The sequence below is a fragment of the Podarcis pityusensis genome (assembly GCF_964106645.2).
Source record: "Podarcis pityusensis genome assembly, chromosome: 9".
NCBI classification, from domain to species: Eukaryota; Metazoa; Chordata; class Lepidosauria; order Squamata; family Lacertidae; genus Podarcis; species Podarcis pityusensis.
This window is the reverse complement of record NC_138034.1, coordinates 16,834,054-16,858,521: the sequence shown is the minus strand read 5'-3', so window position 1 is coordinate 16,858,521 and position 24,468 is coordinate 16,834,054. Positions and strand designations below refer to the sequence as shown.

The 24,468-nt window shown below is 44.0% G+C and overlaps 1 protein-coding gene and 1 long non-coding RNA gene across 11 annotated transcripts in view; one reads left to right on the top strand and one right to left on the bottom strand.

Annotated features, from left to right (window-relative positions):
* Nucleotides 1-1,052: 1,052 nt before the first annotated feature.
* CHRNA9 (cholinergic receptor nicotinic alpha 9 subunit) lies at nt 1,053-23,722 on the bottom strand. Of its 8 annotated transcripts, XM_081020067.1 has the most exons (8): nt 22,344-23,722; nt 16,583-16,633; nt 14,020-14,223; nt 12,604-12,980; nt 10,981-11,126; nt 6,812-6,966; nt 4,465-4,997; nt 1,054-2,482 (listed from the first exon to the last, which is right to left on the bottom strand). In XM_081020067.1, exons 4-8 carry the CDS (start codon nt 12,659-12,661, stop codon nt 1,911-1,913), a joined length of 1,464 nt encoding a protein of 487 aa, XP_080876193.1. In that variant the 5' UTR covers nt 12,662-12,980; nt 14,020-14,223; nt 16,583-16,633; nt 22,344-23,722; the 3' UTR covers nt 1,054-1,910. The 8 variants fall into 8 exon arrangements, with proteins under 8 accessions (XP_080876197.1, XP_080876193.1, XP_080876196.1 ...); XM_081020070.1 differs by lacking the exon at nt 14,020-14,223 and having other exon boundaries at nt 16,583-16,630; XM_081020066.1 differs by lacking the exons at nt 16,583-16,633; nt 22,344-23,722 and adding an exon at nt 14,341-14,684.
* The window catches only part of LOC308484942, a 55,138-nt gene continuing 45,400 nt past the window's right edge, over nt 14,731-24,468 (top strand). Inside the window, exons 1-2 of one of the 3 annotated variants that reach the window (XR_013990199.1) lie at nt 14,731-15,009; nt 21,237-21,408. This is a non-coding gene — a long non-coding RNA (uncharacterized lncRNA). The remainder of the gene's footprint in view (nt 15,010-21,236; nt 21,409-24,468) is intronic. The other 2 variants (XR_013990197.1, XR_013990198.1) reach the window with 2 other exon arrangements.

Sequence of the window (24,468 nt, the reverse complement as noted above, 5' to 3'; positions counted from 1 at the left end):
CCCTGACTCATTTTGTTATAAAAATCAGTATCCTACTGATGCCTCCTGCGGTATTAGGAAAACTGATAGGCTTGCTTTGTACCCACGTGGCCAGTTATAAACGCCTCTTGGTTGTGGTATACCCGTTTCAAGGTTCATACCTCTTTGTGAAAGAGGAAAGTGGGTATTTTTCAACCCCTTGTAATCGATAAGTTTGCACTTAATGTGGCCCTTCGCCGCATGCTCCTTTAACATCCGACCTGTCCTTTGGGGCTTGCATTATACATGAGAGTCCCGATACAGTTACATCTTTAATTATTCTGCACAAAAGGCCAAGCCTACCGTTACAAATTCTATGTTTCATTTATACGATCGTCCAAGATCGCCTTCCTCCGAAGAGATCTTGGGTGGGGTGGAAGGGACAAACGACAATGACAAAGGCATAGCTTTGCAAGCTCGGTTGGATTCCACGGCATCTTAAATGACAGCTTTGCCAGCGTGCTCCCCATTAGCTACAACATTTATGAAAATGAGTTTTATCGCATGACCTCTGGACTGCGATCTCTTTTCAGTGCCACCCTGAATTTGCCTGTCTAGAATATCAGGGTTTCCAAACCTACAACACAGGTACCTTACTTGGCTGAATGGAAATACTTAACGGCATCAGTTTATGACCTAGGCTGCATCGGCAAATTTGCAGCATGCTGCAGTAATAAAACCTGAATTCACTGAATGGGCTCCATGTAATAGGCAAACACACATTTCCAGGTTTTTGTCCTGCAAATAGCACAGGAGGAGTTAAAAGCCACACAAAACAAGTTGGACACACACAAAACAAGATTTTAGGAATATGGCACTTCTACAGTCACATTACATAATTCACTTTAAATACTCGTGGGTTGCACATGAGTTGCCACTCTCCATGATCTGGAGAGAGGCATAAGGAGAAAAATGAAAAAAGGATAGAGAGAGGGGAGAGGGGAAAGGACAGCAGAGAAAAAAGGAAAAGAATGAAAGAGTTAGACAAATATAGGCAGGACCAAAAAAATTTAAAAGGAGTTGATGTTGCAAGCTGTTAGTTTAAAAGTTAACCTTAAATCTATAAATTTTCAAAAGGTTGCTGGTTTAAAAGGCATTGCTTTTTATTATGTTTATTTTTTACATTAACTATACAAACAAGTAACAAGGGGCAAGATACAAGATTAATCTAAGCATCTTTCATAGCTATCATAATTGGATGATGAGATGTCAAGCTGATGAATGTGGATATGTACAATAATAGAATCACAGAACCCACTCAATGCAAGAATTCATTATGGCATTTATCAGACCTGCTCTCTCCAATGAGCTCGAGCTTAACGTACAGTCATCTAATTTTATCCTGACCATCACCGCGAGAGAGAATGAGATAGGGACTTGCACGAAACCATCTAACAAGCTCAGTGAAGGAGAGAGAGAGAGAGAGAAAGAGAGAGAGAGAGAGAGAGAGAGAGAGAGAAATAGAATGACAGACAGACAGACAGACAGACAGACAGACACATATAGAGATCAGCCTCCTTGATCCAGGTCTAAGACTCTGTCCTTGACCAAACTGGTTTTTGTTGGAGATAATTGGACTTCTATAGTTCCTTTCTTCCTTTCAGGAAATGTCCATCACAGTAGGGAAAACTATAAACATATGCACTTTTGTTCTGTACTCATTTACTTGGAAGGAAGTACCGTGCAGTTTATTTCCAAGTCAGGTGTGGTTCAGATCGCAGACCTTCATCCTGAAAGCACATATTTTGCCCCCACGTGGAATTGGAGAAGACTCGGTAAGAATGAAGTTCTAGGGTTGGGAGAGACACGTCGTCCACTTTCATCATGGGCAAAGCTCTTTTAATATAACATGGGGACGCTTGAGGAATATGCAGCCCTGGTTGCATTTCTCCTCAAAGTGCTTTGCCAATGACCAAAACGCTCATGAAAAAGACCATGATGAAAAAGATCCACATGAAGAATCTGTCCATCACTTTGGCTACCTTCTTCCACTCCACTCCTTTGGCGTGGTTGGCTTTGTGGCGTCTCACGCAGTTAGCGATATACTCAATATTCTTTATCAGAATTCTGTAGCAGGAACAGCAACTAACAATATCCCCGGCATTTTCACCCGGGACTCCACTGCCGTCACAAACATCACCTGGGGGCTTCTTTTTGAGGTCACAGCTGCTGTGTTGGATCTTGGCAAGTGGCCTCCTTGTCCCTTCGTATCTGTCTTGGTCTTTTCGACAAGCGCTATTCGTCTTTTCCACCTTTGGGTCCTGCTCTTTGACACGTTGCAAACTTGTGCAGTTTTCGCCAACGTCATAAACGAAGAAGATCTTTGACATGTAGTCCAAGATGACCACCCTCGCCCACTGTGGGACAGGCTTGGCTCCTGATCCACAGTAATGGATATTCATTATAATGATGGTCAGTGCTGTGGATGCTGTGATCATTGTCATAGTAGCAATGTAATATTTACCTATGAGGTGAGGGGAAAAGACGGCTCAAATGCTTGAATTAACAACAACAAGCAATCACGGGAGGAGTTTAACGCTGCGCTGTTCTAAATGTTTATTGCTTATTTTATTACGTTTCTGTCCCTTTCCTCCAAGGAGCTCAAAGTGGTATAGGGTCACAAAATCACAGAACTGTAGGACTGGAAGGGAACACAAGGGTCATCTAGTTCAAGCCCCTGCAATACAGGAATCTTTATGCAATGTGGGGCTTGAATCCATGACGCTGAGCTATCCCAGGACATGGTTCCTTCTGTGGTAAAAAAAGGGTAAAAGGTAAAGGACCCCTGGACAGTTAAGTCCAGTCAAAGGCGACTCTGGAGTTGCAGCGCTCATCTTGCTTTTCAGGCCGAGGGAGCTGACGTTTGTCCACAGACAGCTTTCCGGGTCATGTGGCCAGCAGGACTAAACCGCTTCTGGCATGACGGAACACCACGCCAAATGCCGTTTACCTTCCTGCCACAGAGGTACCTATTTATCTACTTGCACTGGTGTGCTTTCGAACTGCTAGGTTGGCAGGAGCTGGGACAGAGCAACAGGAGCTCACCCCGTCGCAGGGATTCGAACCGCCAACCTTCTGATCGGCAAGCCCAAGAGCAGGCATAGGCAAACTCTGGCCCTCCAGATGTTTGGGACTACAATTCCCACCATCCCTAGCTAACAGGACCAGTGGTCAGGGATGATGGGAATTGTAGTCCCAAACATCTGGAGGTTTAGACCACAGCATCACCCGCCACCCACTTTACCTTTCCTTCTGTGAAAGCATCTCTGCTGGCCCAACAAAACAAACTCCCCTCTCCTCCACATGAGTACTGTTCTAAGGGATCTCCTGACCCCGTCCCCAGAGGCACGTGGAGAGGGGAATGCCCCATTGTGCTAGCAGAAGTCCTTGTGTGGGCTTTCACTAGGAGGACCAGGTAGCTGAATCTGGCCCCATATCAGAATGGTCCATAGCAGAATCCAATGTTACAATCGTGTTCATGACAACCAGAGCTGGCAATGAATTTGGTGGACATCATTACAAGATGCGGGTGGCGCTGTGGGTTAAACCACTGAGCCTAGGACTTGCCGATCAGAAGGTCGGCGGTTCGAATCCCCGCGACGGGGTGAGCTCCCGTTGCTCGGTCCCTGCTCCTGCCCACCTAGCAGTTCGAAAGCACATCAGAGTGCGAGTAGATAAATAGGTACCGCTCCAGCGGGAAGGTAAACGGCGTTTCCGTGCGCTGCTCTGGTTTGCCAGAAGCGGCTTAGTCATGCTGGCCACATGACCCAGAAGCTGTACACCGGTTTAACCCACAGTGCCACCCGCGTCCCACAATTTTTGCAATGCATTGTACCAAATGTTAGGATTATGTCACATTTGAGGAACTTAAATAAATGCATAGCACAGACTAAATCTTGCTTAAAGTAGAACCATCAGAATCAATGGGACTTAAGCTAAGTTTTGCCACATTGTATCCAATAAGGGGAAATGAATTGGATATGTAAGTTTATTTATTGTATGAAAGGTTCGTGACATCTTAGCCCAAAGACTACGTTTGGCTTTGAGTTACAGCAAAGGAAGTGAGTTCGGTGTCATCACATACAGTGGTACCTTGGTTCTCGAACGGCTTAGTTGTCGAACAAATCGGCTCCCAAATGTCGCAAACCCGGAAGTAAGTGTTCCAGTTTGTGAACATTTTTCGGAAGCTGAATATCCGCCGCGGCTTCCGCTTGAGCGCAGGAAGCTCCTGCAGCCAATCAGAAGGCACGCCTTGGTTTTTGAACGGTTTCAGGAGCCGAACGGACTCCCGGAACAGATTAAGTTCAAGAACCAAGGTACCACTTTATTCCAGAGGGGCTGGCTTGCTCCATAGCAGGCAACGACATCATCAAATAACGGACCCCTCACAGCTCAATTACATAATAGCTGTTTGCCCGTAAAAAGTATAAACGCTCAGATACCTACCGATCAAGGGCACATTTTCAGAAGGCGGCATGCTCTCCGCAACCATTAGCTGAAACACGGTCAGGGCAAGCAGAACAGTGACCCCCAGAGACACTTTTTCTCCAGAGTCTGCTGGGAGATAGAATCCCAGTGGAGCCAGAAAAGATATCAACAGACAAGGAAGCAGCAGGTTAAATATATAGAAAGATGATTTCCTTTTCAAAATAAGGGTGAATGTAACATCTGGATAAGGCTCTGAGCAGCAGCCATAGGTTATCACATTCCTAACTGCCGGCATGCCGTGAATCTCCCACTCCACGTCTTCTATAAAGTCTGAGAGGTCGCCGCTGTCTAAAGAATTGAAAATATCTACCTGATTACCATTGTAGGTCCAAGAGCCAAAGGTTAGGTTGCACTCCTGGCTATCGAAGGGGAAGTAAGATACATCCACCACACATGAGCTTTTTGTTATAGCCGGTGAATCCCAAGTAATCTTGCCATCATGCCTCAATACAATGTTAGTGTTCACGGGCTCAGAAAAGTCATCATCAGCCCTAAAACAACAACAACAACAACACCATAAACACATATAAAACAATAAGTATATACAGATAAATCACCTTGTCGCAGGGATTCGAACCGCCGACCTTCAGATCGGCAAGCCCAAGAGGCTCAGTGGTTTAGACCACAGCACCACGCTCCCATAACAGCACAAGGCAGGCTGGATGGAAGCCACAAGCTCCCAGTTCACATCTCAGCTCACCTATAATTTTACTAAAGCAGGCTTCACACATCTTGCGCAAAGTGCTTTTGAGCCTCTGTCCCACTGTGAGCTGCATGTGTGAAAGGCAGAACCACAGTTTTAAATGTGCTTAATAGCAGATTTTTAAATCGATTGCAGATGTATGAAGCTGAACAAACAACCACATTTCAGTTTTATGTGAGAGGGTTTTAAGCCGAGGTTGGATGGCCATCTGTCATGGATGCATTAGTTGAGATTCCTGCATTGTAGGGGGTTGGACTAGATGACCGTTGGTGTCCCTTCCAACTCTACCATTCTATGATTCTAATTATCCTTCATAAATACTAAGGATGACATCAACAACATACTGCCCGCATAAAAGACAATATATACTTTAAAGGTGTTTAGAGTTTGAATACCTTCTGAATGACTTTACTCAAGAGTCAATATCGGAATGAAATAGCCAGTGTGTGAATTGTCAATGAGCTACCTTAACAAACAAATTCAAAACATGACATGCCTGGCTGTCTGCCAGACCATGAGAGAGCTTTTCCTTAGCACTTTTGAAACTGTGGCATTCAAACACCTTTCGGTATAGGCACGTGCAATTTTCACATCCTTTTTTTTACGTAGATGAAAGAGAAAATATTCTATGTGTCAACAACCTATCCGTTGACTAGAGATGTCTGATGGAAGTAACACAAGTATTGTGAAATAACCTAGATTTCCTATCAAAGGAAATAAAAGCTTGGGGCAAGTGAAGATTTCATGAGTTGATCATTCAACCAGTTGAAAGGTGACCGTACGTGGCTTGTTGGCCTAAGCTCACAAGATCATTTGAAACCAGAACTACCATAATTTTTGCTCTATAAGACTCACTTTTTCCCTCCTAAAAAGTAAGGGGAAATGTGTGTGCATCTTATGGAGCGAATGCAGGCTGCGCAGCTATCCCAGAAGCCAGAACAGCAAGAGGGAAGAAGAAGAAGAAGAAGAAGAAGAAGAAGAAGAAGAAGAAGAAGAAGAAGAAGAAGAGTTTGGATTTGATATGCCGCCTTTCACTCCCTTTAAGGAGTCTCAAAGCGGCTAACAATCTCCTATCCCTTCCTCCCCCACAACAAACACTCTGTGAGGTGAGTGGGGCTGAGAGACTTCAAAGAAGTGACTGGCCCAAGGTCACCCAGCAGCTGCATGTGGAGGAGCGGAGACGCGAACCCGGTTCCCCAGATTAGGAGTCTACCGCTCTTAACCACTACACCACACTGGCTCTCATTCACTGTGCAGTGATCCCTCTTGCTGTTCTGGCTTCTGAGATTCAGAATTATTTTTTTTCTTGTTTTCCTCCTCCAAAAACTAGTTGCGTCTTGTGGTCTGGTGCGTCTTATAGAGCGAAAAATACGGTACTTTTTGCCGGCCAATTTGTGTTTCCAAATGCCTGGCAGTCACCTGTTCCCTACTGCAAAAGGGATGCAATTTACACAAAGTACACATCTATCATTTTCCCCAGGCAACTTCTCTCTGCAAGCTGGCCCCAGATCCTTCACTTCCCCCACCAATGAATAGATAAATAAGCATAGCGCTAGATTCTTACTTGCACATTTGTAAGAAACCTTCCCAGGCCAGACTTACTTGTTATAAAGGACAATGTCCGGTCTCCATACCAGATTGCTGGGGATTCGGATAGAATCCAGCCCATCATATTCATCCTTGTCCCACTTCAAATAGGCATCGTACCACGTTTGTCGAATCCATAGGTAGGCAGTCAAAATTTGGTTTCTCTCATCCTGGAATATGACAGGAGGCCTAAAGTTAGGAACATAGGAAGCAGTCTTATACAGAATCAGACCGTATATTGTTCACCCCAAGGGTGACAACCTGTGGCCCTCCAGGTATTTCTGGACTACAACTCCCATTATCCTTGACTATTGGCTATGCTAGCTGAGGATGAAGGGAGCTGGGAACCCAAAGACATGTAAGGAGCCATAGGTTGCGCTCCCTTGAAAAACAGTATCTCAACGTCCTGTCTGGAGAAGTCCGGGATTAGCAATAGATATCGCTCATAACATAGATATGGAAGCGTGAGAATGATTGTGGAATATGGATATAAAATTTAGTGATGTATGGAAGTGAGAGCTGGTCCATAAAGAAGGCTGATCGCCGAAGAATTGATGCTTTTGAATTATGGTGCTGGAGGAGACTCTTGAGAGTCCCATGGACTGCAAGAAGATCAAACCTATCCATTCTGAAGGAAATCAGCCCTGAGTATTCACTGGAAGGACAGATCCCAGTACATTTCCGAGCACAATTCAAAGTGTTGGTGCTGACCTTTAAAGCCCTAAACGGCCTCGGTCCAGTATACCTGAAGGAGCGTCTCCACCCCCATCGCTCTGCCCGGACGCTGAGGTCCAGCGCCGAGGGCCTTCTGGCGGTTCCCTCATTGTGAGAAGCAAAGCTACAGGGAACCAGGCAGAGGGCCTTCTCGGTAGTGGCGCCCACCCTGTGGAACGCCCTTCCAGCAGATGTCAAAGCGATAAACAACTACCTGACATTCAGAAGACATCTTAAGGCACCCCTGTTCAGGGAAGTTTTTAACGTGTGATATTTTACTGTATTTTTGGTTTCTATGGAAGCCGCCCAGAGTGGCTGGAGAGGCCCAGCCAGATGGGCAGGGTATAAATAAATTATTATTATTATTATTATTATTATTATTATCCTGAAGCTGAGGCTCCAGTACTTTGGCCACCTCAAAAGAAGAGAAGGCTCCCTAGAAAAGACCCTGATGTTGGGAAAGATGGAGGGCACAAGGAGAAGGGGACGACAGAGGACGAGATGGTTGGACAGTGTTCTCAAAGCTACGAACATGAGTTTGACCAAACTGCGGGAGGCAGTGGAAGGCAGTGGAGTGCCTGGTGTGCTCTGGTCCATGGGGTCACAAAGAGTCGGACACGACTAAACGACTAAACAACAACAACAACAAATGGTTTAAGAGAAAATTATATGAAAATGATATCTCAATGGTGTATCTAACTCCAAGCAAACTGGCAAAAATGTATAAATCTAAATCAAACCAATGCTGGAAATGTAAAGAGAAAGAAGGTTCTTTTTATCATATGTGGTAGTCTTGTAGTAAGGTTAAAGTTTATTGGGAAATGATATATAATGAATTGAAAAGGATGTTCAAAATAACTTTTATAAAAACCACAACCCAGAAGCTTTTCTTTGGGGAATTATAGGGACAGAACTACCTAAATTGTATAGAAATTGATTTATGCATGCTACTACAGCAGCAAGAATGTTACTTGCCCCAAAGCAGAAAGAAGCAGAAGTCCCAGAAAAAGAAGAACGGGTACACAAACTTATGGAATATGGAGAAATGGTAAAACTTACCAGAAGAAAAAGAAATCAAGATAACAAACTTTTTATAAAAGAAGGGAAATTGTTTATTGAATATTTACAGATAAATTGTAAACAGATAAGAACATTGGCGGGATTAATATAATAAGATGCAGTTTTATAAGAATATATATTTACAGCAGATAAATAAATGAGCAAGTTAAATGAACTTGGAAATGCAGAAGATATAAATAATAATAATTTAAGGAACCACAGAAAGAGGGGGAAGGAAGACAAAATTTGGAAATGTTAAATTGATTGTAAAACTAATGAAATGTGTAAATTTGAAAAATATAAATAAAAAACTAATAAAAAAGGAGATGTCCAGGATTAAACCTGGGACATTTTGCATGTGCTTTGACAATCAGCTAAAGCTTCTCGCACGAACATGTCTGCAAGTCAACACATCCAGAAGGTTATTTTGGAACATGGTGTAGATCTAAAAGTGAATGTACTGCTCTGTGGCAACACACAGAGCTGATTCACAGAAAAGTTGACATAGTTAGAACCTAGGTGACATGATTATAGATTGTGCTTTCTTTGTCACGTCATGATGGCAGTTTTCCATCATGCATCGACACAGTGGGTGGCTGCAGCAGTCCTAGTTTCCTGGAATTATTAAAATATGCATCTGCAAAGACCTTTGTGGTCTGCTTACATTTTTTGGTGTTCATAAAAACAATTACACAGGGGAGCCAGAGCTCAGCAGTATCTTCAGTCATATATATTGCTTTGCTTAAGTCAGATTTTGCTTTTTGTCTTGGACTGCAACTGGGGTGAGGCTGATAGGAGTTGTGGTTCAAAACATCCGAAAGGGACCAGGTTGGCAAAGTTTGGGCTAGGTTTACTGAGCTCCCCTGACACACTGATTTCAACAGGATGTAGGCATGACTAACTGAGACAAAAGGGAAGGAGTTCCACAATCTGCCCCACCGATATAATTAAAATACCCATATTCTTCTCAGATTGCACCCCAGGGAAGGAATATGGGGCAAACGGGGCAGAGAGAATCCTCTTTAGATTGTGATCAATATATACCATATTTTTCACTCTATAAGACGCACCAGACCACAAGACGCACCTAGTTTTTGGAGGAGGAAAACAAGAAAAAAAATATTCTGAATCTCAGAAGCCAGAACAGCAAGAGGGATCGCTGCGCAGTGAAAGCAGCAATCCCTCTTGCTGTTCTGGCTTCTGGGATAGCTGCGCAGCCTGCATTCGCTCCATAAGACGCACACACATTTCCCCTTACTTTTTAGGAGGGAAAAAGTGAGTCTTACAGAGCAAAAAAATTGGTATTTCTGTGTTGGCCTGATATAATCACGTAACAAAAAAAGTAACTCACTTGTAGCTCAACTACTGCTTCTTATCATAAGGAGTAAGTGTCTTAATTGTCTACATGGATTTGATATCCCGCCTTTCACTCCCCTTCAGGAGTCTCAAAGCAGCTAACATTCTCCTTTTCCCTTCCTCCCCCACAACACACACTCTGTGAGGTGAGTGGGGCTGAGAGACTTCAGAGAAGTGTGACTAGCCCAAGGTCACCCAGCAGCTGCATGTGGAGGAGCGGAGACGCGAACCCGGTTCCCCAGATTACGAGACTACTGCTCTTAACCACACCACCACGCTGGCTCTCTCATTTTCCACATGGGAAAATGAAAACCGGAGTGCATTACTAACATTAATACAGGAAATTTTTTATTCTGTTTCTTAGCCACCCTTTGTCATAAGGTCTCAGGGCGGGGGTTATAACAATAGCATGTATATTCAATTATAATTAAAAAAACAAATAGAGTATTGCAGTTAGAACCATAAACTAGGCAGCTCAAGGATGACAGGCGCGTTACAGATCCTAACAAAACCCAATGTAAGTTTCAGCCTGTAATTCCCTTTCAGTGAGTCAGAGAAGGAACCATGGGATTTTAGCAAAGAAAAAGAGAAACAAACCATATCAAAGTCTTCCTTCAAGTCATAGCTGTCAAGCGTCCCTTATTTGGCGGGACAGTCCCTTATCCCAGTGCCATGTCCCGCTGCTGTCCCTTATTGATGATGTCTCTTAAATAAGCTCCTGAAAGTAATGGGGCCCTTTCTATGTCCAGCTGTCCTTTGTCAACAACAAATTGTTGCTGTTTTTTTGTGTTGAATATGTGCTATATGGTCATTTATGGACCTAATAGGTATCTAAAGCCATTTGCACGCAACAAAATATGTATTTTATCAAAGTAATTGTTGATCCCTTATTTTGGCTGCTGATCCCTTATTTTCAAATCTGTAAGTTGACAGCTATGCTTCAAGTACGTAGAAGCAGCAAGATAAAAACAAAAGTCCTTAAGCCTCTGCAATTCAAAATTGACAGACAAGATCAGGGGCTTTCCATCTGTAGAATATAGACCTCTTTTACTTACCATATCCTTTATTTGGGAGAGAGTGATCTGAAGAGTGACATTCAGTACGCTGTCTGTATCTTCCACTGGTCTGAGAGCATTTGAATAGTCTTCAAAGAGCTCATTAAAGAGCATTTGAGCATATTTCCCTTGTGCTGCCTTAGCAACTGTATAAAACATATATATTTATTTTACATCGTCCATTGTAAACTTACAGTATTTGGCTTCTGACTTCCAGAGCCACATGAGCCGATTATGATATTTGCAGTAGTATACAGTATTATACATTTTAAAAGGCAAGGTTGGTTGTTGGGGATAGTTTGTTAAGCACTTGGTGCCATTTCTACAATAGAAATGTAAAACAGCTGCAAGTCAAGGGACCCTGGAAACTGTAGTTCAATAACGGGGCTAGGATTGCTAAAAACGAATTCTTCGCACCTCCCAAAAATACAGTTCCCAGAGTTCTTTAAAAGGAAACCATGGAGGTTAAACTTCAGGTGCTAAAACTCTGTCCTAACCCCGTTTCTTTCCATGAGACTACGCTGCCATGTAGTGGCACCCTCCTAGTTTCCTAGAATTATTAAAATATGCATTTGCATCTCTGCATACTGAAATTGTTGAGCGTCTGTAGCAGGGTTGCCATATTCCAACCCTAACCCCGTTTCTCTCTCTCTCTCTCTCTCTCTCTCTCTCTCTATTTATATACAGTGCTTTTTTCTGGAGGGACGCAGGAGTATGCATACCCCTAAACATTTTGTGAATCTAAGTTTGGCCTCATTGAGGGGCAGTAATTCAATACGAGTAGTAAAATGAGAGTACCCCTAAACATTTTTTTTAGAAAAAAAGTGTTGTGTGTGTGTGTAATTTTCTGTTTTGCAATTTAGAATATTCATTTAGACAACCTTAAAATATCAGTGACTTCCCTTCTTCTCATTCCTTGATTCATTCTGCATAGCATAAATCCCTGCATATTTTATATAAACTAAACCATTCAGAATTCCACTGTTACATCCATCAAAACCTATTTACACTGTTGAATTTATCTTACTGCTGCCAATGTTTTCAAGTGTACACAATTTCCTCCCATTATATTCAATAAACATTTCCCAATCTTCTTTAAACGAATGTTCTTCTTGTTCTCTTATTCTACAAGTTAGATCTGCAAGCTGCGTATATTCCATCAGTTTAAGTTGCCATTCTTCTTTGGTTGGGACGTCTCCTGTTTTCCATTTTGGGGCTAACAAAACACGGGCCACCGTAGTGGCATACATAAATAACCTTTTCTGACACCTGTGAATTTCAGTCTGAATTGTCCCCAACAAAAAGGACTCTGGTTGTTGTTTCTTTGGAAAGGTGCTTTTAAACATTTTTTCTAATTCGTTATAAATTATTTCCCAATACTTTTTTACCCTTTTACAGGTCCACCACATGTGAAAGAACGTTCCCTCCACCTCATTGCTAATCCTGTTTCTTTCCATGAGACTACGCTGCCATGTAGTGACACCCTCCTAGTTTCCTAGAATTATTAAAATTATGCATCTGCATCTCTGCATACTGAAATTGTTGAGAGTCTGTAGCAGGGTTGCCATATTTCAACTCTAACACCCTCCTTCATGCCTCCCTGCTATGGAAAAAGTCTCTTACCATGAAGCATTCCCACTGCAAAAACCAAGGAGAGGCTAAAGGCAAAGCTGAACTTCATTGTGGAGAAGCTTTGCTCCTCTGGCTGTAGACAAAAATATATATCCCAAGCCGTTCTCTAGGTGAAAACATTCATGCCCAGTGCAACCTCACACGGAGAGCATAAAAGCAGTAGACTCTGCCATACTTCTTCCCGCAGCTATAGTCAGAGTGGCATCGTCCTCTAGAGCTCCAACAATCATCAGTCATCCTCTGTTTTCTCATGGCCCTTACAGATCTGGTAACCTGAGAATGACGTGCTGGGTGACGAGGTGAAGGGATATCACCACGAAACTATTCCGCCAGAACTCCTCTAAGTCCTCGCTGATCACATTTCTTCTCTGCAAATAAAACCACAAAAGTAAGAATCAGCTCCAGCTCTGCTCCCACCTATTTTCTGTCTATCGCCTGCCCCCACGCATACCTGAGAGATTCTGCCTCTTCCAAAGGACGCTGAGCATTGGGGCTCCATTGTTATATTTTCATATTTGCAAGCCAATATATAATTTCTACAATATTTTTCCTAGGGAGTATCCCCCACCCCATGACCTGTGTCACTGATTTAGTGACCATACGGACAAGGGCAACATATTGGTGCATATTTGGCAAAGTTGTTGCGCTTATATTTTCAAAATAAGGATAAACTTTTGTCTAAAATGTATAATTTTCTACTAGAATGGGAAACAAAAGACGAGCTTGTTAAAGCTCCAGTGACACACTCGGCAATAGATATAAAACACAATATAAATCTCAACCTCTTGGAGAAACTCTGGAAAAGTGACCTGAAATTTACTGCATGTTATTCATGGAAAGAGAATTATTCGAAAATGATTCATAAATGTTACTTAACTCCGAGTAGGTTGGCTAAGATTTATAAAAGAGAATCAGATATGTGTTGGAAGTGTAAAGAAGCTGAGGGAACGTTTTTTCAAATGTGGTGGACATGTAAAAAGGTAAAAGTGTATTGGGAAATGATTTATAATGAATGGGGGGGGGCAGGAATGTTTAAAACTACTTTCCCCCCCCCAAAAAAAATCCTTTTTTGGGGGGATAACCCAGACTGAAATTCCTAGGTGTCAGAGAATGTTATTTATGTATGCATAATTCATAAATGATCTATAGGATGTAAGTGCTGTACATCCATATTTTGCGAGCCAAACGCATCTGTTTTTAAATCAGGCCACTACACACATTATAAGGCCACAAATACGTATTTGACACCATGTGTATTCACAAAATGTTTAGGGGTATGCGTACCCCCAGAAAAAAAAGCACTGTACTTATGTGTGTTTACCTTGTGCAATTATCAACATTTATCCTATATTTGAGACCTTAGAATTCCTATAACAATAGAAAACAGGGACAAACGGTTAAAACGACCTGTCTTGCATTTGGAGCCTAGTTTGTGGTGCAAACCATCTTTGGCGAATATTCATCTTGGAAGCGCAGAATCTAGCAGCAGAGCATGCAGCATTTCGGTTTTTTCATCTTGAGGCAGCAGGAGGTATAAAGCGGTTCTGTGGATCGTCGGAACCGATCGTGTACTACCTCGCAAGGTCGTTGTTGCGAGGCAGTGCCGAGCTCCTGGCAGCAAGGAAGGGATACCAATGTGAAACGTTAAAGAAAGACCAGCAAGAAGTTGTTATCTGGAATTCCTGTCGTGCGACAGAGATGCTTACCAGGTGAGTTACTGATGCTTACCTGTTGGCAGGAGGAGGAGGGAGCAACTCACCTGTCAGGAGGTCAACTACTACTGTCCACTACTGCTGGATTTTGATATGCTTTTAGGTGTACATTTAAGTAAGGAGGTCATAAAGATTTCCAGACTGTGTGTTCGCAAATGAATAAATGAATAAATAAATGTTAATGCCCGGGGAAATCCGGGCGTATGGCTTCTCCACTCGCCACTCTCAGAAACAGCAAGGGCAAGGGAGCGACCGAGGAAAGGGTTAAAAGAAAGCGCCGCCTCCATCCCACCAACCGGCCCGCCAGCACCCGGTACGTCACCACCACCACCAAGCGCAGGCGCGGAAGGGCAGGCTCTGTGACATCACGCGCCGCACTCTCTCACGCAGGAGACAGGTGGGGGGGTGCGCCGCCGCGAGGCTTCCCGCCAGAAAGCCGCCGAGCTGCTCGAGCTTTTGCTGCGCATGCGCCCACGCTGCCGTCTCCTCTTGAGTTCGCTTGGCGGGGGGGGGGGAACCCACCGCTCTGCGCGTGCGCAAAATCTTCCTGCGCATGCGGGAAAAGGGAAAGCGGAGAATTCCGCGTGCGCGCTGTTCGAGGAACCGCGAAGGATATTGGACTTCGTTTTATTGACTTGTCCTGCCTCAAATGGGAAGGCTCAGTCGCTGTGCCTCCACAGAAAACGTACGTATTGAGGCGGAGGAAAGCTGAGCTGTGAAACTTTTTGCCACAAGTAAAACACTGGCGAAGAATGTAGCCCTTTCCAAAGGTTGATTTGATGATGCTGATGATTATTATAATCATAATTTATTTATATCCCCCCCCCCCGAATCTGGTTGGGTTGCCCCAGCCACTCTGAGCGGCTTACAACACACATTAACATAATAAAACATAATAATAAAACAATATACACACACACAAATATATACACATAATGGCAATATATATATATGTGTGTGTATGTATATATGTATGTATATGTGTGTGTGTGTGTGTGTATATATAATTTTATACTTGCATAGAAATAATAAAAACCAATTATAAAATAATAATAAAGCATCAGACATTAATATTAATAATTAAATTCTATGTTAAAAGTCACAATACCTGTAAAATAAACAATGATCAAGATCAAATAAAGCACTATTTTAGGGCTGCCATACATCCTGATTTTCCAGGATATGTCCTGGAATTCGCCTCAGAAAATGGTGTCCTGGAGTATTTTTCAGCAAACGCCTTGGGAAACTGGCAACGGGGGTGAAATCGTGCCAAAAATGCCTACGTAAGACTCAAAAACTCTAGTAGCTTTTTCTAAGAAAAGCTCAACAACTTTGGGGTTTGTGTAGAAAAAGCTCAACAACTTTTTTGGTTTTCCTAAAAAATATAAAAACCAGTTTGGGGGGGTTTTCTTAAAGAAGCTCAACTCTTGGGGTGTCCTGGTTTTTACTTCTTGAAATATGGCAACCCTAAACATTCAATAATCCATTAGAATCCAGTAGTAAACAGAAGCATAGAAAGTGATGTCAGTACTTGCCAGCTGATTATGCCAAACTCTGCCTGCATCTGCCACCATTTTGTAACTAGAAAGTTCAAAAAGTCCTGCTATAAAGGCGAGTATGTCCTGAAACATCCCAGTATTAATTGCAACAGTGTATTGTCCTGCAAACTTTACAGGTACTTAATATTAAATGTAAGAGGCCTGGGTGGGTAAATTCCCTCTGTCTTCCATGTACAGTGGTACCTTCGGTTATTAATTTAATTCGTTCCAGAGGTCCATTCTTAACCCGAAACCGTTCTTAACCTGAGGCGTGCTTTCGCTAATGGGGCCTCACGCCGCCGGCGCACGACTTCCGCTCACATCCCGGGGCAAAGTTCATTACCAGGAGCACCTACTTCCGGGTTAACGGAGCTTGTTACCCAAAGCGTTCGTAAGGAACCTGAGGTTCCACTGTACATTTTGGGCAGGGCAGATGTTGTTTTCTGTCACCATGCAAATAGCATGTGGCCTAAGCCAGCAGAGCTCCTATGCTCAGAAACCAGGTAGCCCAAATGCCTTCTATTCTAATAAAATACAATGATGATGCATTTATTGTTGGAAAACCATGGAAGTCTCCAAAAGGTGAGAAATAAAACTTGGCACAGGGTTACTATGATACACAGCAAACTCAAAGCACTGGATTTTTCATATAGACCTCAAACGTAGTTCAGACTAGTGCAAAAGCAGCAGGTTGGTGAATGTGATGGTTCATACACTTACGGAAATAGTCTAACCACAGAGATGTTTTTCTTTCTATGCCGGAAACACCTGCTTATAAAAGAAAAGAAAAAAACACGGTTCAGTCAAACTCTGTAGAAAAGAAACAGAATAATCCTCCTCCTGCAAATTTCTTTAAAATTAGATTGAATCTGCATGGTTGATTTCAACCAGAATCCCCTAACTGAAATGTTTCACACATGGGGGAAACAGAAGCCATCTTTTTCATAGGCAAGCATGTTTGTTGTTTCACATGTAGCACAGTCCTTTAAAACTTGACTTATTCCTAAATAAGACTGCGATGGGTAGACAATGCAAAAACTTGCACTTATGAGAGCAATAAACACCCATACACAATAAGCAGTCATATGGAAGCATCCATCATTAGAAAATTCTGCTGCTGCTGCTGCTGCTGTTGTTGTTAGTCACCAGTCTGTTAACCATCTGACTGGGTTACCCCAGCCACTCTGGGTAGCTCCCAACCAAATATTAAAAACACAGCAACGCGTCAACCATTAAGAATTTCCCTGTACTGCCTTCAGATGTCTTCTAAAAGTCATAAAGTTCTTTATCTGTTTGACATCTGATGGGAGGGCGTTCCACAGGGCGGGTGCCACTACCGTGAAGGCCCTCTGCCTGGTTCCCTATAACTTTACTTCTCGCAGGGAGGGAACCACCAGAAGGCCCTCGGAGCTGGACCTCAGTGTCTGGGCTGAATGATGAAGGTGGAGACGCTGCTTCAGGTATACTGGGCTGAGGGCATTTAGAGCTTTAAAGGTCAGCACCAACACTTCAAATTGTGCTCGGAAACATATTGGGAGCCAGTCTAGATCCTTTGGGACCAGTGTTATGGTCCCAGCGACTGCTCCCAGTCACCAGTCTAGCTGCCAGATTCTGGATTAGTTGTCGTTTCTGAGACACCTTCAAAGGTAGCTCCACATAGAGCGCATTGCAGTAGTCCAAGCGGGAGATAACCAGAGCATGTACCACTCTGGTGAGAAAGTGCGCAGGCAGGTAGGGTCTCAGCCGGTGTACCAGGTGGAGCTGGTAGACTTCTGCCCTGGATGCAGAAGTAACCCATGAACAGCTGTGAGTCCATAATGACTCCCAAGCTGCGCACCTGGTCCCTTAGGGGCACGGTTGCCCCATTCATGACCAGGGAATCCCTCATACCTGCCTGCCCCCTGTCCCCCACAAATGGTACCTCTGTTCTGTTTGGATTCAACCTCAATCCATGATCCACCATCCATCCTCCAACTGCATCCAGACACTCACACAGGATGTTCAACATTCTCACTGGTTCTGATTTAAACAAGAGGTAAAGCTGGGTATCATCTGCATACTGATGAACACCCAGCCCAAACCCCCTGATGATCTCTCCCAGCAGCTGCATGTAGATGTTGAAAAGCATGGAGAAGAGGATGGAACCCTGAGGCACCCCACAAGTGAGAGCTCAGGGGTCCGAACATCCAACCCCTGACATCACCTTCTGGACACAGCCCAGGAGGAAGGAGCGGAACCACAGTATAACAGTTCCCCTAGATCCCCTAGACAGTCCCAAGGAAAGAAGAATGGATACAAAAACTTGCGGGACACACAGAAATGGCAAAACTTAGCGGAGAAATAAGAAATCAAGATAGCAAACTTTTTTTTATAAAAGAATGGAAATGGTTTGTTGAATATTTACAAACAAACTGTAAACAGATAAGAACATTGGTGGGATTATTGTAATAACCTGCAGTTTTATAAGAGTATACATTTAAAGTAGATGAATAAAGGATTAAGTTAAGTTAATTTGGAATATACAGAAAATCTAAAAAATAAATTTAAGGAACCGCAGAAAGAGCGGGAAGGAAGTCAAGTTTTGAAATGTTAAAAGCATTGTAAAATTATTGAAATGTATAAAATTGAAAATCTTAAATAAATATTAAAAAGAAAAGAAGGATGCCATGGTTGATGGTATCAAAAGCTGCTGATTTCCACCTCTGTCCCTAGCCTGCCAAAGATCATTGACCAGCACGACCAAGGTGGTTTCAGTCCCATGATGAGGCCGGAATCCCAACTGAAAAGGATCCAAATGGTCCACATCCTCCAGATGTGCCTGGAATTGTTCAGTGACCACCCTGCTCATTCACTTTGCCTGGGAATGGGAGATTTGACACCCACTGGTGCCTTCCAGCCCACTGTTTGAGAAACACTCCTATAAGTAATTTTAGGTGGTTCACTTTTATGGAAGTCACATTGCTTATTGGTTTATGTCAAGTATCCTACCCCCGCCCCATCAGACATAAATTCTCATCTTTAGGTGGTAGAATATAGTTTATCTCCAATTATAATCTCAAGGATAGCTACATTTGGCATTCTTTGATACAAACCAATATTATAGGTCCATTGGGAAAAATCCAACAGCCACAGCAGGATTTTGTTAGGGTCAACCAAAATGTCAAAATGAGATGAGCAATCTTTCAGATTACTCAGAGCTTTATCAAAACTCGGGAAGTGTGGGGGAGAGAGCAAGATAGGCTTGATGGAAAGCCCCTAAGTCAGTTTTAAGAGAGAAAGAGAAAGCAGAAGGAATTGTGTTGACTTAGAATAGCCTCTGCTAGGTGCTAAACTTAAAGTTTTGGGTTGTCACATGCATGCTTGCAGGCAAATAGTCTTTGCCTTTAATAGCTACATAGCGGGCACAACCCAATAGATAGAGATTTTCCTATGCCTTCACTCAAACCATGATAAACGTCACCTATTCTTCTTTTAAAAAATGAATTGAGTATTCAACATAAACTGCGTAATAGGCAGATTACTATTATTTTTTAAAAAGTTTCACCTAGGAATTTCTGCCCGTGTTCTGCTTATGCTGAATGAGCAATTCTTTATGTAAAAAGTGGCAATCCTTGCTATAATTTTTCTAGTAGAGCTCTTTTGAGAGTGGATAAAAACCCTAATTCACTAGTTTGTAGAAATGCAGTAATTGCATTGTCTTAACTTGTTGAATTTCTGTTATGCATTTGATAAAAACCTGGGGACTGGGGAGCAGTCCTCAGAAATTGCTAGACCTAGACGGCACAATTGTCATTCTGTTGTTTTGCACTTAAAAACTAGATAAGAATGAGATAATCGCCTGCTTCTTTGATTTTATTACAGTACCTGCTGTTGCTGTTAATAGTAAAGGTAAAGGTACCCCTGCCCGTACGGGCCAGTCTTGCCAGACTCTAGGGTTGTGCGCTCATCTCACTCTATAGGCCGGGAGCCAGCGCTGTCCGCAGACACTTCCGGGTCACGTGGCCAGCGTGACAAGCTGCATCTGGCGAGCCAGCGCAGCACACGGAACGCCGTTTACCTTCCCGCTATTAAGCGGTCCCTATTTATCTACTTGCACCCGGGGGTGCTTTCGAACTGCTAGGTTGGCAGGCGCTGGGACTGAGCGACGGGAGCGCACCCCACCGCGGGGATTCGAACCGCCGACCTTTCGATCGGCAAGTCCTAGGCGCTGAGGCTTTAACCCACAGCGCCACCCGCGTCCCACGTTGCTGTTAATAGGATTATAGTTAAAAGGCTGCCCTTTAGCTATCTATTATACCTGCTCTGCTGTTGCCCTGATAAAAAGATGTTTGAGATAAAGCCAAAACCTCCAGATGTTGCAATTTTTCGTTAAGAGTGAGTTGCACCAACTGCTTGATCATTTTGATTGGCCATTTCTGAAACTTTCCCAGCTCTAGAATAGCCTTTTGAGATATGGGCAAAACTTTATCCAGCATAGAGATGCAAAAATGGCCCATTTTATTTTGAAGAAAGGAAGTATGTTCTCTACCTCAACTCCCCAACCCCTTTGTTTCTGGGGATCTTCCTAAAAGAAGCTCAACAACTTTCAGGGTGTCCTGGTTTTTGCAGTACCATCCCTGCACAATTTAAACCGTTTCTGAAAAGACTCATCTTTTCTCAGCTACTTTTATGGAGTGATTTTGGATGGAGTTTCATTTGGGTACAAAACCTATATATAGTGTGTTTTTTAAACAACAAGAACCAAGTTGTATTATGTTTTCTTTGTTACACTAGGCCAAATGTGGTTTATGGACTGGCTAATTTAAGTATTTTCAAAGTAGCAAAATTGGTGTCTTGAAATTACAGCCGCTGTGGTCTAGACAACTTTAAGTTAAGGGAATCATTGGTGTGAGCCCTGCTTGTTTTGAAAAACTTTCATTAGCTGGCTAGTTGGCTGCAGGGGCAAAGCCATCTTAAATAGGGCTGCCATATGTCTGGACATTACCGGGATTTCAAAGGCGGAATTGAAGTCCAGGGGGAATTTCCGAAAGGCGGTGCTTTGTCCTGGATCTGAGACAAGCATGGGTTACTTTTTGAAATATTGCTTGCTCATTCTGCCTAGTGATTGGCTGAAGTAAGGACTCTCCGTACCTTTCAGCTGCACCCCTTACCTGCACATACTGCTACCTGAGACTGCCGGCAAAGATTCAGCCCCAGCTAATGTTTCCAGTGGGCAGGGATGACAGCTGCTGTAGTCCATCGGCTGCTGGAAGTTCACTGGTTCCTCGTCATCCAGGAGAGAGTGCTTCAGTGTCCTCAAGACACAGCACACGGCGGTGGCAAATACATTTCTCACAGAGCCATACTAATGAATATTGCCTTTCCTGTTTTCCAGGTTAGAAGCGGCTACTCAGGTCAGTGGCACTTCACGAGAAAAAGCATTATTTAAAAGAATCCCTGCACAAAAGGATTTGCAAAAGAGAGGACGCGTCGAATGTAGAGTTGGAAATGATCTCAAGAGTCTCTTCTAAACCTCTGCAATGCAGGAATCTCAACTATAAAAAAAGGTAAAGGACCCCTGGACGGTTCAGTCCAGTCAAAGGCAACTACGAGGTTGCGGCACTCATCTCGCTTCTTCTTCCTCTTCTTTTTTAAAGAAATTATTATTTATATGCCGCCCATCTTGCTGTGTTTCCCCAACCACTCTGGGCGGCTCCCAACAAAATATTAAAAACACGAGAAACCACCAAACATTAAAAACTTGCCTAAACAGGGCTCCCTTCAGATGTCTTCTGAAAGTCAGATAGTTGTTTATTTCCTCGACATCTGATGGGAGGGCGTTCCACAGGGCGGCTGCCACTACCGAGAAGGCCCTCTGCCTGGTTCCCTGTAACCTCACCTCGTAGTGAGGGAACCACCAGAAGGACCTTGGAGCTGGACCTCTGTGGGTGGGGGTAGAGCTGAATGACGGAGGTGGAGATGCTCTGTCAGATATACTGGGCCGTTCACGGGGCAGTGCTGGATTAAAGCCTGTGGAGGCCCCTTGGCGGTCAAAATCTGGGCGGGGGGCAGGCCTTGTGCGCATCCTGGAATAACATTGAACTAAGAAAGCTTGATTGTCATTTTCTTTCAAGATCAAATCAATATTATTTTGATCCACTGTTGTGGAAGCCCTAAAAAGTGTGGGGCCCATAGGCCAGTGCCTCCTCTGCCTATTTGGTAATCCAGCCCGGCCCCTTTGGCTGCAGGAGAGAGAAGAAACAGAAGTTGAGGGACACATCCTGATGTGCTGCAGCTGTTCCCCACAATGAAATGGAAGGCTCAACATTTGTCAGGCACTTTCGGATGCTCAGCAGCCCTGTGTGATTACAACAACCCTGTAAAGTAGGCTGGTGCTATGTGCTCCCCAAATTGCAGCTGAATCCCTCGCAGATTGGCACCCAACCTCTGCTTAAAAGCCTCCAAGGAAGGAGAGTCCACCACCATCCCAGAGAGTCTTAACCATCAGAAAGTTCTTCCGAATCTCCTCTCCTGCCCTCCCCTCTGGAGTAGCAGAAAGCAAGCTTGCTCCCTCCTGTAGCCCTCAGATATTGGAAGATGGCTCTCCTCTCAGTCTCCTCTTCTCCAGGCTAAAAATACCTAGCTGCCTCAACCGTTCCTCACGAGGCTTGGTTTCCAGACCCTTCATCATCCTGATCGCCCTCCTCTGCTCACCTTCCAGCTGCTCAATATCCTTCTTCAACTAGACTAGCCTGCACTGACTGGCAGCAGCTCTCCAGGGTTTTGGATGGGGGGGGGACATTCCCAGCCCGCCCCAGATATACCGCCCAGGACAGAAGAGCTACACGCAAAGCAGATGGTCCAATCCTGCGCTATGGAGACCCCTAGCCTGCCTTGAAGGATGTGGGGATGATCTCCTCAGAGCTGGACCTCAGTGTCTGGGCTGAATGATGGGGGTGGAGAAACTCCTTCAGGTATACAGGGCCAGGGCTGTTTAGGGCTTTAAAGGTCAGCACCAACACTTTGAATCATGCTTGGAAACGTACTGGGAGCCAATTTAGATCTTTCAGGACCAGCCTTATATGGTCTCGGCAACTGTTCCCAGTCACCAGTCTAGCTGCTGCATTCTGAATTAGTTGTAGTTGCCAAGTCACCTTCAAAGGTAGCCCCACGTGGAGCACATTGCAGTAGTCCAAGTGGGAGATAACCAGAGCATGCACCACTCTGGCGAGACAGTCTGTGGGTAGGTAGGGTACCAGAGGGAGCCGGCGTTTGTCCACAGACAGCTTTCCGGGTTTGTGGCCAGCCATTAAAACTGTCTAGGCAGCACACTGGAAAAAGGGATCATTGTTCCAATGCAGCAGAGAAGTTCTGGTGTTATTATGGCCTGCTGTTTCTTGAATAGGACCCCGTCCTCCCCTCCTAGGAAGGCCAGAGGTAAAAGTGGATCGAGCTCTTCCACCTTTCATAAATGGATGTGAGAAATTTTGTGGATTTCCATCTACACAACTATTAGAGGTGGAGGAACCCACTCTATTCCTTTTCCTGCCTACCAGATGACTATTGAAGCTGAAAAGAGCATGCGAGGTATATACAGTATGTTAATATGTCATTGATCCGAGGTCGCTCAACACACTTCATGGCTGTAAGGAATGAGCAGGTTGCTTTGAGTTGGGATTTGAACCTAGGCCTCTCCCAGTCCTAAAATAATTGCACAACTTATGATTCTGATATGCCATGTGGATATATCAGGTTGCAACCTCATGTGGGTTGACTAGGTTGCAAACTCAGGAGTCCTCTTGCACCTCTACATTCACTGCTCAGTGAGACCATGAATCAAGAGGCTTTGAGCCACTCCACCCTGGAAGGTCTTTGGTAGTGGATTTTACTGGACTGTCCACTGTCAGGCTTCAGGGAAGCCTATCTCTTCCACTGTGGCAGCAAAGAAGCAGATTTTTAAAAAGAGTTCTGTTCAAGTAGTTTATTCAATATTTACAGCGAGAAACAAAGGAATGTGGTCTCTCTTAGATAATGGCATTGTTCCAAGTAAAGTCTCACCCCCTCCGCCTCTCCTATTCTACATCACTCCTGCGCCGGCTGATCTGTGCTTTCTGCCTCTGAGCTTTCTGTTCTCCTACTCTCAATGCACGCCATGTCCTGGGAGGGGGGGGTCAGGAATACTTTCCAAAGACACTGAGTCTGTTAGCTGTCTCTCCCCTGGTGCTTCTTCTTCTTGCTGCTCTCCCAATATTTCCCAGCTTCTCCCCTCTGCAGCCTCTGAACTATGACCTTCTGCAAACCACTGTTCTAAATCTATACTGTCCTCCTCTTCTCGGGAAGGTGCAGGAAGAGGGGGAGGGCGGTTCCCACCATTCCTTCTCAGTCCAGTCCTTGACATCCACACAGTATTCAGCTTCATTAATGCTGCAATACTTTCCCAATGCTGCTGCGTCATTGCTGTTTGGAGGAGCACGTTTGCCCGATAGAGCAGCAAAAGGACTAGGAAAAGAACCCCGAACATTTGTGGTGTGAGAACTTAAAAGTGGATTTCAGCCAGAAGCTACGGACCGGGAACAAAGCAGACCACTTTTTGCCTTGCCATTTCGTCATCCCAAATGATCCTCCTT

Excerpts from the sequence above, each read along its gene's own strand:
- CHRNA9 (XM_081020067.1), bottom strand. The coding sequence starts at position 12,661 with ATGAAGTTCAGCTTTGCCTTTAGCCTCTCCTTGGTTTTTGCAGTGGGA. Across the intron at positions 11,127-12,603 it reads TGCAGTGGGAATGCTTCATG|TTGCTAAGGCAGCACAAGGG; the intron begins GTAAGAGACTTT and ends TGTTTTATACAG. Across the intron at positions 4,998-6,811 it reads GACATTGTCCTTTATAACAA|GGCTGATGATGACTTTTCTG; the intron begins GTAAGTCTGGCC and ends TTGTTGTTTTAG.